This window comes from Quercus robur, chromosome 12, assembly GCF_932294415.1.
Source record: "Quercus robur chromosome 12, dhQueRobu3.1, whole genome shotgun sequence".
Lineage (NCBI taxonomy): Eukaryota > Viridiplantae > Streptophyta > Magnoliopsida > Fagales > Fagaceae > Quercus > Quercus robur.
The window spans coordinates 12,181,974-12,194,904 of NC_065545.1; the positions used below are offsets into that span (position 1 = coordinate 12,181,974).

Sequence of the window (12,931 nt, forward strand, 5' to 3'; positions counted from 1 at the left end):
CTAAAACCTTCAAAAGACAAAGTAAAGGACATTTCAAAAAGTAATTGATACTGGGAAACTAACAAAGCTCAGTATGTGCAGATGCAGTAAAAATAATTTTATTCAAAAGAGAAGATAGATCAGAACACAAAATGCAAATTGGCCTACTCCTAAAGAATTACAATCTCAAGCTCAAAAAATCTAGAAAGTCTAAAGAAGAAGACTGAGGGATGACAATGAAGACGTTATTTTTGGTACAAGTAAACGAAGTCATTACTGACAGATGATAACAATGAAGGAAAATTATTTCTTCCCAAAAACATATGCTTATTCTTGCATACTAACTTCGTACTTAAGAAAGGAATGTTGCATGCTGAAAAGGTTTATGGGATAGGCTTTGTGTAGGGAAAGTAACATATTAATGGTAAAAGAAAATTTTGGTACGGGATCAACAGGAATCACCCATAATTTAAAAAACAAAAACAAAAATGAAGAGAAAGGAATTTCCACTATATCCTTCACATCATTAAATTCTCAGAAAAGTTTAAAGAAGTAGTATGAAACAGGTGTCACTATCATTCTATCAAAAAGAACATGTGAAAATTCCTTGACAATTTTTTAAATAACTCCTCTTATTTGCTAGGGAACTAGAAATTCAAATAATCCTTCAAAACCAAGACAAAGATTACTTGAAGAAAAAAGATATACCATTCTTTTGACTACAGCCACACCAAGTAAATATTCCATGTTTGTAGGTTTTGAGCATTACCTTATTCAAAAGCTGTTGGGACATCTTTGCAGACCTTGCAGAAGTAGTGGCAATGTCTATACAAAGAAGAATCTGGCAAAAAATACACACACATCAGTCAATAAGCACATGGAAGATATTTAAATATTAACTTTCACAGAATTTGAGAATAGGAGAACAGAGATTAACATTGCGGGCACTTACTGCAGCCAAAGGACCTAATTGGGAGCGTAAAGAGGCAAAATCTAGATCTTGTACTGCAGAAGTCCCACCAGCAGCACGAGACACTACATCTTCTACCTAGAAAAATAAAATAAAAATGTATCCCTTTTTTAAGAGACTAAAGAAACCATGGGCAAACATCTTTTTTTTTTTTTTTTTTGATAGGTAATCAAAGCTTTATTGACAAGAAAATAACAATCAGTTTACGATGTTAAACTCACTGCACAAAAAACCATGGGCAAACATCATTTCACATGTGAGAGGAAAATTGCAACCAAGACAAGATTCATTCAGAACTAAACATCAGTAGTCAACAAAAAGACATCAAATATCACAATACAGAGAAATCCAACACATAATATATGCTAAAACATTAATGGTGCATATATAGCATGATTAGAGAGAAATATCATTTTTTATAAGTAATGACTTTGTCTTTATTGAGGGAGGGAGGGGGGGGACTTTATGCAAGGTGCACAAAAAATACTCATAAAAAATACAAAAACTAATCATTAGGTTTAAAGAGAAAGTGAATAAATAAAGTCTAAAACAGAATTCAAATCATTAGTGCCAATGATGCAAATCACTCAAACAAATCTCTTAAGAAACCAGAATTCAATTCTAGACCAGTTGACTATTTATGGTTACTTTCTTCAGTAATTCCTCTCCTTCCATACTGTCCTCATAAAACAAAGAGGGGCAGACTTCCACGCAAAAGAGCTTCTATTCTTGCTAAATCCACTACACCAACCAAATAAAACATCTATCACTCCCTTATGGATCACCCATTGTATTCTGAACATGGCAAAAGTAAAAGACCACAGCTCAGTAGCAACCAGCAATGAAGTAACAAATGGTCCACTATTTCGGTAGTGCATCTGCACATACAACAACAATTTACTAACCCCATGCCTCTTTTTATTAGACTCTTCCCTATCAGAATCCTCCATCATGCTGCTGACCAGGCGAAGAAAGCAACTCTCTTTGGTACCTAAGTACACCCTATGCCCCTTCATGGAGAATTTGTACCATTAGAACCACAAAAAACTTAGGATTTGACATCAAACATCCCATTGCCTTTCAAACACCATTTTCAGATGATCTCTGGCATCTCCACATGGAATATTAGAATACAAGATACCAAAAAAAATTCAACCGACTCCAATTCCGAATCATTAAAACCACAGAAATCTAATATTTCATGGAGTCCCTCCAGCTACTTCATATAAGCATAATATGAAGCCTCTCTATCAACCACAATCGAGAACTATGGAAACAATTCTATCAATGCAAAGTCACAACACCAAATATCCTATCAATGTCCAACCCTGCTTCCATCCCCAACCATGACTAGTGTAGCTCACAAAGCTGTCCCATCCTGCTCTTATACTCTTCAATAACCACACCCATGGGATCTCCAACATTCTCTGCAATCCAACGCCCCCATTCGTCCCCATAGTTTACACCAATCAAACTTCTTCAAAGATGGTTTTCCTCCTCTTCAAAGCACCATAACCATGTCCCCAGTTGTGCTTGACTGAAGTTCCCAATTTCCTCACACCCCTAATCCTCCATTTTTCAATGGAGAACACAAAGTATTCCATCCCACAAGATGAAACTTAACGTCATCTCTCAGACACCAAACCCCCCCCCCCCAAACAAAAAAAAAGGAGATACCTCAACAACTTCTCAATTCTATTTGCCACACAAGTAGGAATAGTGAACAAATGCATAACATACATAGGCAAACTAGAAAGAGTACTCTTCAAGAGAGCTAATCTTCCTTTGACAAATAAATCTTCTTCCAACCACCCAATCTTCATTCCACATGTTCTATGATTAAGTTCCAAATCCCCCTTTCTTTGAAAGATGCTCCCAACAGCATCCTCAAATAATTCATACATAGTTGGGCACCTTAATTCTTTGAACAATTAACAGCAACCACATGCAACAGTCTGAAATGCCAAAGGCTGTGAAATCACACAATAACAATGATTACCATCATAGCTTTCACTTACTACCTTCGGTGATACCATCCACAACTTAGCTGCTATAAGAACCTCTGATGTTTTAATTTATATTTTTGATAGGTAATAGATAATTTCATTAAAAAAAGTATATCCTGATCACAATGATGAACAAAATACAATTGACTGGCTCAAAGTACAAAATGAAAAGAAAACAGCAATTTGTAGATATACAAGTAATATATGAAAGCATTAAATTTATAGTTAAAAGTTGATGATCTGAATCATACAGAAGCTCTTATGAAGGCACTATCTACCCATTCAACTACTTCAAGGGTTGCTTTATCTTCAGCAGATAATGAAAATCGATGAACCGCCTCTTCTCCAATGTCATACTTTGCTCTTTGCATGCAACTGCACAATAGAAGAACATAATCATATTCACCTCTGCACAATTAGGTATCGCCATCATCAATATAATCAATTAATTGATAATCTTCTGTAGTTACTGATTCAACTTGGCTTACTTGGGGTCCTCATCCAATGTCTAGCTATAACAGGGTAACACGACAGGCATAAGTCCGGCACAATTAAATAAAAAACCTCTTCTTCTTTTTTTTTTCTTTTTTTTGATAGGTAATAAAAATGTTATTGATAAGAAAAGTACAATGAGTTTACGATAGTAAACTTACTGCAAAAAAAGGGATACAAACAAATCAAAGGGAAAAGCTAACAAAATTAATAAAATTAATAAAATCAAGCAAAGACGTACAATGCCTAAAACGCCAAATACGAGACCACTCAAACAAAGTCCTAGTTAGTAAAGAATTCAATAGGTCCAAAGTTCTTTCAATGTCCTCAAATGTTCGGGCATTGCGTTCCTTCCAAGTTAACCACATAAGACACGCCGGTACCATATTCCAAACATTGGAAGAATGAATGCCCAACCAATTCCACCATGTAGAAGTAGAGAGACTACTGTCTTCAGCATCACCCATTGAACCCCAAACAAGTAGAAGACTTCACTCCACAAGGTATGGACAAACTTGCAATGCAATAATAAATGATCCACGGTTTCCTCCTCACACCACATAGGCAACCCCAATTAACAAGAGGCAAGTTCTTCTTAACAAGGTCATCTATTGTGAGAATCCCACCCCTAGCAGCTGTCCATAAGAAAAAGACACCCTTCTAGGAACCTCTTTACCCCTACCTTGACCCCACAGGCTTTCAAAATTTCAATCAATCTACCCCTAACCAAAGCATGTATATGCCAGCCCAACCAGAGAGATGGATTAGGACAAAACACCCACCTAAAAGTACTAAATATATAGGAGTAAAGGATAAACTAGTGCTTTTGTGTGTGAAAGTCAAGATCAAGTTAAACCTCGTATAAGTAACAAAGTTTTATTGAAAACGAGAAATACTTCATGTTCACGATGATGAACACAAAGTATTTAAAAAATTACAAACAATCAGAAAAAAGATCCTAAAGAGTTTTGGCACCCAAAAATGGAAGTACAATGTGTAAAGTCCTATTCCCAAGACCAATCAAACTGGGTACGGATCAACAAAGATTGCAATTGATCAGGAGACCTCTCCTTATACCTTCAATGCTTGCAAAATATTAAAATCATTGTATATCAATAACCATATCATTTATGAAATGTTTAAATTTCATATTTTTTGTATTTTAAGAATCATACACTGAACATGAGTTTATAAATCAGATAGTTAAAAACGTTCGATTGACATGAAGTTTAGCATGCGAGTTAAAACGAATAGAAAGTGTAATCTAACAATGGGATTTTCAAAATATTAATATTTTCTCCCAGAGGTAGTTTTTGTGGTTCGTGAAGGCAATCGTATACGGTTTTGGCATGATCTTAAAGGATCTATATACTGATCTGTTTGATTGCCACTTCGAATGTGTTGGATCCCCCATCGCAGGGGATAGTGAGAAGTTGGAATTTGCATTTTCATAGAGATTTTCATGATTAGGAGGGGATAGTGTACTCATTTTTAGATTATATTTATAAAAAGCTGCCAACAGGGGTGGGGGGTGATAAGCTATCTGGGAAGTGGCAATTTTGATGATTGCTCTTTTCATGGTGCTATTGGTGGAACCAATACTCATTCTTTACCAAGGAAAAGTATTTGGTGTACTAAGGTACCTAAGAGGGTGTCATTCTTTTTGTGGTCAGCTATGTGTGGTAAGATTCTCACAATTGATAACCTCATTAAGAGGGGTTTACGGCTGGTCAATTGGTGTTGTATGTGTCATTGTAGTGGGGAAATAGTAGATCATCTTTTGATCCAATGTGAGATTGCTTATGCATTATTGAGTGTTTATGATTTTTGGGATTCATTGGGTGTTGCCATACAAGGTAGCATCCCTTTTTTTTGGATGGCGCAATTGGTTTGGAAAACATTCCTCAGATGTATGGAATTTGGAGTCGGGGCAAGTGGTGTGGTTAGTGTGGAGGGAGAGAAATAACTATACATTTGAGCAGACTATGAGATCTCTTTATCAATTGAAGTCTTTGTTGCTTTGTACCTTGTTTGATTGGGCTTGGACATGGGGTTTGACCAATTGCACTTCGATTTTTTATTTCGAGCTTTCTCTTAGATCTTCTGACTAATATGCTTGTATTTTTTCAAGGTGCTCTCTATACATCATTGTGAACATAGAGTAGTCCTTTTCATTCAATAAAATTCTATTACTTATCAAAAAAAATGTACAATTGGGGTAATTTTTATCAATATTACACTACTCAATAATTTTTTATTGGATTTATTTTTTGACAAATCTACCATTGGACTACATTGTCTCCTTCGACCTTAAACCCTATATGCATGCAAATCATCAAGACAATAAGAAATAATAACTATCTCAATTATATATAGAACATGAGTTTATAGATCAAAAAGTAGAGAACATCCAATTGACATGAAATTTGGCATGTGTGTTAACAACATAGAGAACATGTAATTTAACATTACAATTTTCAAAATATTAATCCAATAAAAAGTTATTAGGTTATGTAATATTAAGGAAGAGTTACACAAGGTGTTGTATGTGTAAGAATGATTGAGAATCGGTGGACCACCTGCTCATTCATTGTCCTTTTGCCTCTGATTTATGGTCCTTTGTATTTAGTTCATAGCTTGGGTTATGCCTAAACAAGTGGTTGAGTTGGTTGCTCGTTGGCATAGAGGCGTTGGGCGACATAGGTCAGCATTTGTTTTGGACGTTATTCTGCAGTATATTATGTGAAACATTTGGAGAGAACGGAATAATAGAATCTTTCAAGGGGAGGAGCATTCTATTATTGAGTTGAAGAGCGTTTTCCTTGTCTTTATTTGAATGGTAGACTTTGAATGGTAGACTGCTTTGAGTGGTCTTGCAATACCTTCTATTTTAGATTTCGTAGATTTATGTAATTTTGGGTAGGCTTTTGCTTTCCTGTACACTCCCTGTGTACGAAGGAAGTTGTTTTTCTCCCTCTTGTATTTTTCCTTTTTTCAATAAAGTTTTTATTTACTGATCAAAAAAATAAAAAATAAAAAGAAGAGTTACACAAGGTGGTGTAACTTGATCTTGACCCTATACGGAACAAATTTGTTTAAACAACAAAAGATTCCCAGATCTGTACACAACCAAAACCTAAGTTAAGAATTTGATTACCACAACCAATAAAAAATAATGAACCTTTATGTTCCAATTGGTAGTGAATAAATCAAAGGTAAAAGAAACAGAAAATTGAATACTACAACTTCAAAGATTTGCTTGTTAAGAATTCCTGACCACTACACAATTCCCTATCATAGATGAGTTGAGAATCCTCTTTTCTTAGTAACTTAATATCAAATATTAAAATTTTTTATTATCCACTATATTTTATTACTTTGTTTATCAGCAACCAAAATTTGGAAATCTGGAATGCAGACATTGCAGAGGATCATAAAATATGCACTTCAACAGGACAAAATTGTGAAGTCTAACTAGAAGTAATTGACAAATTTTAACCTAGGGCCTAGAGCAACAAAACTTGCTTTATATTCCACCATCTGACATACTAGAATTACTCAATAAGATACATAGCATGCATATCATGAGCAAGAACCAGTTACTCATCTTATGAATTTCAGAAAAGAGTTTATTTAACTCACAGGTTGAGTAGCTTTGAGGGGGCTGCACGTAATACAGTCAATGCTTCCTTCCATCTCCACTGGCGTTCAGATAATGGTAAAAGGCGCTGCAAAGTTGACAACCGCCATTCCCACTCTTCAATGAAACGTTTAGCAATTGAGACTCTCCACTCTAAGGCCTGTCTTCCACCCATTATTACGTCCTCACTCAATGCTTGCTCTAGTTCAATCACAGCTGACGGAAGATTGCGATTTAATATATCAAGTAGAATCCCCATGAAAGATATAACCATTTTGTTCCCTCCATCACATGGAGTGAGATCATTATTTTCCCAAGCATGGGTGTAGCATGATTTAGAATCTCTCTCTGGGGAGACACAATGCGTCAAATTCAGAGAAAGATCATCCATATGTAAAAGAGAAATTATGACATTCACCATCAATATCTGCATCATTGAATACAATCCAAATTAATTTAAACCATATTAAAAATGAGGAAAAGTAACTAAAAAATATTTTTTAAGTAATAAAAAAAAAGTAACTAAAAAACATTAAATATATGCTGCTACAACTTGTAAATTGAAGGCATTTAAATTTAAATTCAAATGGATATAAATGTCAAAGAAGCTTCTTGTTATTTTATATTAGCATAAGAGTGTTCTTGTAATCATGTCATAAATCCTAATATAAATATGTGCTAAGGTGAGGGACTGATTAACATAGCCCTAGACCTTTTCTCTCTCCCTCTCTCCATTCTTTCTATTTTTTTTCTGCTATCTATAGGCATCAGAGTGTCCTAATCCTAAAATGCATTAGAACATCTAAAGGTCATCATCCATACATTAACATCATCACTAATGTCAATACCAACACAATCGCTAGATTCTGGCAACCACATGATCTGAGTCACCAGCCTCTCGTGATAATTATGGGGATTTTTCCATATATTTTTGAAGTCATTTGATGTGAGTTTTTATTTTCTATTTTTATATTTTCAACACTATTTTTTTTCAATCTGCAGTTTTTCGTTTGTTTGTTGGTTTTGTTGCTTGGGTTTACTCCCATGGCAGCTGAATAAGACTTAGGAAGCCTTAGGTGACAGTTGCTTTGCTAATTTATGGAGTTTGGCAAACGATTCTGTATATTTGGAGCGTGTCAACAGTTCAGTCCTTCAAGGATTTTTTATTCTATAATTTTTTTTCCTTTGCTGATTTGTTAAAGTTGAGTTGTTTTATGACTTTGGGAAGTTTGACCAGCCTTGAAAACAGAAATTTTTTAAGTTCTGTTACAATTTAACTTTTTGGGAATGTTGGCTAATTTGGGAACCTAATATTTTTTCTGGCTTGGGGTTATGCAAGTGCTGGGATTCGGTAGTTTTCCTCTTTTGTTTTCGGTTGATTGACTATTAACGTGCTGAATTTCAATAGTTTTCTACCTTGGATTAGTGGTGTTTGATACAACTAAAGAAAAATTAATTGTCATGGCTGAGAGAAAAACATTACTGCTCAAGGATGATGATGTATCTAAATCTATTACATTGAAAAAGTTGAATATTATAAATTATCTGACTTGGGCACAAGCCATGAAAATTTTTCTACCAGCGAAATGAATGTTGAAATATTTGACAAATACCTCTTGTGATAAGAAAGATCAACCTTATGAGAACTGGATGAGTGAGAATTCAGTTGTTATGAGATTGTTGTAGCATAGCATGGAACCTCAAATTGCAACTACAGTTGAATTTTATTACTCTTCTAAGAAGATTTGGGACTCTATTAAAAAATCTTTAAAATGAGCCTTAAGCAGTAGGTTCTTTGGAGGCCCGGCTACCTCGAATTAGCCAGAAATCCTGTTTTAGTTTTACATTTCCTAGGATCAGTATGGATGGATTTCGAAGTTTCTTTATTGAATCTTAAGCCGTTTCAGTCGGTGGTTGAGGAAGGAGGGAATTTTTTCTCCCTTTAAGATTTTTGAACGGGGAAAATACTACATGCAATCGGTTTTTATGGGCAAGAGTGCAGCTCTTTGGATAATGTGGAATCTGGAACACACCGTGATTGGGGTTAATCCTAAGCAATTTTTCACGGAAGGTGATACTGCTTACACTTTGCAACGGGAGTCCAACTTGTTTGGGCAGTACTTATCAGTGACAAAGCTTAAGGTAGGTGGGCTGCGGCGAACTATCATTATTCCTGCCGGTAAATTACAACAAAGATGGAGAACTTTTGGGATTGAATTAAGAAAATTATTGGAACCTTCTCAATATGTGTTGGGTGTATTGAATTTTGTACCGTACAAGTCTAAGCAGATCCCAAAATTTCGTGCTGCCAGGTCCTATGTGGAAACTGCCAAAGCTCTTGTAGGCAAGGTTGAAGCCTGTTCAGCAGCCCTTCATCAAAGAAAAGGTTAAGGATGGTATCGTGAAGAATATTGTGGAGCTTCCGAGTGACAATTCTCACACACGGGTTGTAGTTTCTAAAACTCAGGCCAGAAGTTTTCCCTAGTCAGCCGTGGGTGGTGGTGAGGGTGGAGAAAGTGGTATTAATGGTAAGAAAAAAATTGAGGAGAAAATTTTTTTTTGATAAGTAAGAAAGATATATTATAAAAGCTACCTCATGAAAACACAAGGCAGAACAGAAATTACAGAGAAGGAAACAAACAAAAAGAGAGGAGAAGAATAAAAAGAAAACAAACGGAGACAACACAAAGCAAATTAATTACAGAGAAGAGAACTAAGGAACATAGGGATAGAATCACTAGAGGTGAGTCCCCAAGCCCTAGACCAATCAAAAAGAGAACCACTAAAGTAAGCGAGCAGCTGGTCATCAGACTTGTCCCTATCCTCAAAAGTACGCCAATTACGCTCCCTCCAAATACACCACATTAGGCACAACGGAGCTAGATTCCAAACGCCAGAAGAATGCTTTCCAAACCAACTCCACCAACCTAAAAGCATATCTGCAACAGATCTTGGCAAAACCCAAGAAATCCCAAAGGATCTAAAAACCATGCTCCACAACAAATAAGCTTTGTCACAATGGAGAAGCAAATGATTCACCGACTCCCCATTACAACGGCACAAAATGCACCAATCTACAAAATCAAATCCTCTATACCGCAAAATATCTCCTGTAAGAATCTTCTCCCAAGCCGCAGTCCAAACGAAGAAGGAGACGTGAGTAGGAGCCTTAACCTTCCAAATACCTTTCCAAGGAAAGGTAATAGGCAAGGAGCTTCGGAGCTTATTGTAGAACGAGCGGATGTCAAAAACCCCTTTCTTCGTCAATTTCCAAACCATGCGGTCTCCTTGCTCAGATTGAGGTAAGTTAGAACCCATGATTTGAAGGAAATCATCCACCACACCCGTCTCCCAATCATTTGGATTCCTAAGTAAAAGAACCTTCCAACTTCTCCGCGCCTCGGTCCCCAAACGTTCAAGAGACGAGGCCACCGAAGCCTCTCTATTAGAAGCAATCCCGTACACTACCGGGAAAGAAAGATGGAGTGGTGAGTCCCCACACCACTGGTCCGTCCAAAACTTCACTCTATCCCCCACCCCTACCTCAAACCGGATGTGTTTGCTAAACACCTCCCATCCTTTTCGGATACTTCTCCATAAGCCACACCCATGAACACCCCTGCCCAGTTTGGAAGACCAACCCCCCCACTCTTCCCCAAACTTCAAAGCCACCACCCTCCTCCAAAGACGAGTCTCCTCAACCCCAAACCGCCATAGCCATTTTCCTAGTAAGGCTTTGTTAAACGTAGATAACTTCCTTATACCCAAACCACCATTAACCTTAGGAGCACACACCTTATCCCATCCCACCAAATGAAGCTTGGATTCCCCCCACAAGAAGTCCCTCTGAATCTTCTCAATCTTATTAGCCACATGCGAAGGGATGGTAAAAAGGGATAAAAAGTAAGTAGGAAGGTTGGAGAGCGTACTCTTAATCAGCGTCAATCTACCACCTTTAGACAAATACAACTTCTTCCACCCGGCCAACTTCCGACTAATTTTTTCCAGAATAGGATTCCAAATAGAAGGGGACTTATGGGCAGCCCCCAACGGCATACCAAGATAGGTCATAGGCAAAGACCCAATCCGGCAACCCAGGATCTCTGCCAAGGCATGAATATTGTTAACCTCCCCTACAGGAACCAACTCACTCTTTAAGACATTAACCTTCAAACCTGTGACAGCCTGGAAACAAAGGAGAAGCATACGCACATGAAGGATCTGCTCCACATCCGCATCACAGAAAAGGATAGTATCATCCGCAAACAAAAGATGCGAGACACACTCCCCTACACCTCGTCTGCCTATAGCCTGAAAACCCCTGATCAATCCAGCACCTTCAACTCTTTTCATCATCCTACTTAAGACCTCCATTATAACTAAAAACAACATAGGAGATAGCGGATCCCCTTGTCTTAGGCCCCTCGTGCTCCCAAAAAAGTCAGCTGGAGCCCCATTAATCAAAATAGAGAACTGGACAGTTGAAATACAAGTGCGAATCCAACTACACCACTTCTCCCCAAAGCCCATTCTCTTTAAAAGATCCAGAAGAGCCTCCCAATTCACATGATCGTAAGCTTTCTCAATGTCTAGCTTACAAATAACCCCCGGGATCTTACTCTTCACACGACTATCAACACACTCATTAGCAATAAGAACAGAGTCGAGAATCTGTCTACCTCCCACAAAACTATTTTGAGACTCAGAAATTAATTGATCTAAGACCCGTTTCATACGGTTTGCCAAAACCTTAGACAAGATCTTATACAAGCTCCCCACCAGGCTGATGGGACGGAAATCTCTAATATTAGAAGCATCGATTTTCTTGGGGATAAGAGCTATAAAGGTAGCGTTCAAAGATCTCTCAAACTTATTGTGCTGAAAAAATTCCTCAAAAACTGCTAGAACATCCCTTTCCACCACTCTCCAACAATGGTGGAAAAAAGCCATAGAGAAGCCATCAGGACCTGGAGCTTTATCTCCAGCCAGCTCATTAACGGCTAAAAGAATCTCCTCCTGCTCAAACCTCCTTTCAAGCCAACCCCTCTCCAACCCATCAAGCTGATCAAACTCCAAACCTTCCACAAAAGGTTCAGCTCATCTGACAGAGGTAACCCACCGGGAGTGATAGCCAGCAGAGGAATAGGTGAACTAACTTCACCACCCAAACCCATATCAGAAAAATTCACCCCTTCCTCCACCAAAGAACACACCCCAGGGACAACACTCAAAGCCATTGTGGGTAACTCCGCTGATCTGGTTTGCTCAAATACAAGGGCCGTTTTCGGCGGGACAGCACTATTGTCCAAGCCACCTTGTAAAAAACCTTCAACCGGTGACCATGGAAGCAAGATATCTGACTTACCCAGTGACAACGTGGACTCATCGGAACTAGTTCCGACAAGGAAGGAGTCGTCGGCCTTGCCCTTTAAAAACGAAGGCAGGACAGGGCTGATTCCGGCGAAAAAATGGCCATCGGCCTTAACCTGGGCCACCGCGAGCTCGTCGGAGCTTGTGCCGGCGGAGAAAGAACCATCGGCCACCACCTGAGCCACCGCGAGCTCGTCGGAGCATGCGCCGGCGGAGAAAAGACCATCGGCCGCCATCACCTCGGCCGCCATCACCTGAGCCACCGCGAGCTCGTCGGAGCATGCGCCGGCGGAAAAAGGACCATCGGCCACCACCTGAGCCACCGCGAGCTCGTCGGAGCATGCGCCGGCAGAGAAAAGACCATCGGCCACCACCTGAGCCACCGCAAGCTCGTCGGAGCAAGATCCGGCGCAGGAAGGACCGTCGTCCTTACCCTGTAACGGCGTGGGCTCGCCGGAACTGGTACCGGTAAAG

At 38.5% G+C, this 12,931-nt stretch overlaps 1 protein-coding gene across 5 annotated transcripts in view; it reads right to left on the bottom strand.

Annotated features, from left to right (window-relative positions):
- The window catches only part of LOC126708789 (uncharacterized), a 48,334-nt gene that overhangs the window by 19,983 nt on the left and 15,420 nt on the right, over positions 1–12,931 (bottom strand). For 4 of the 5 annotated variants that reach the window (XM_050408724.1, XM_050408728.1, XM_050408727.1 and 1 more), the window contains 4 exons: positions 7,090–7,514; positions 3,207–3,330; positions 932–1,027; positions 749–820 (listed from right to left, as the gene is read on the bottom strand). In XM_050408724.1, the coding sequence (XP_050264681.1) occupies positions 749–820; positions 932–1,027; positions 3,207–3,330; positions 7,090–7,514 (717 nt within the window). The remainder of the gene's footprint in view (positions 1–748; positions 821–931; positions 1,028–3,206; positions 3,331–7,089; positions 7,515–12,931) is intronic. The other variant, XM_050408725.1, reaches the window with a different exon arrangement.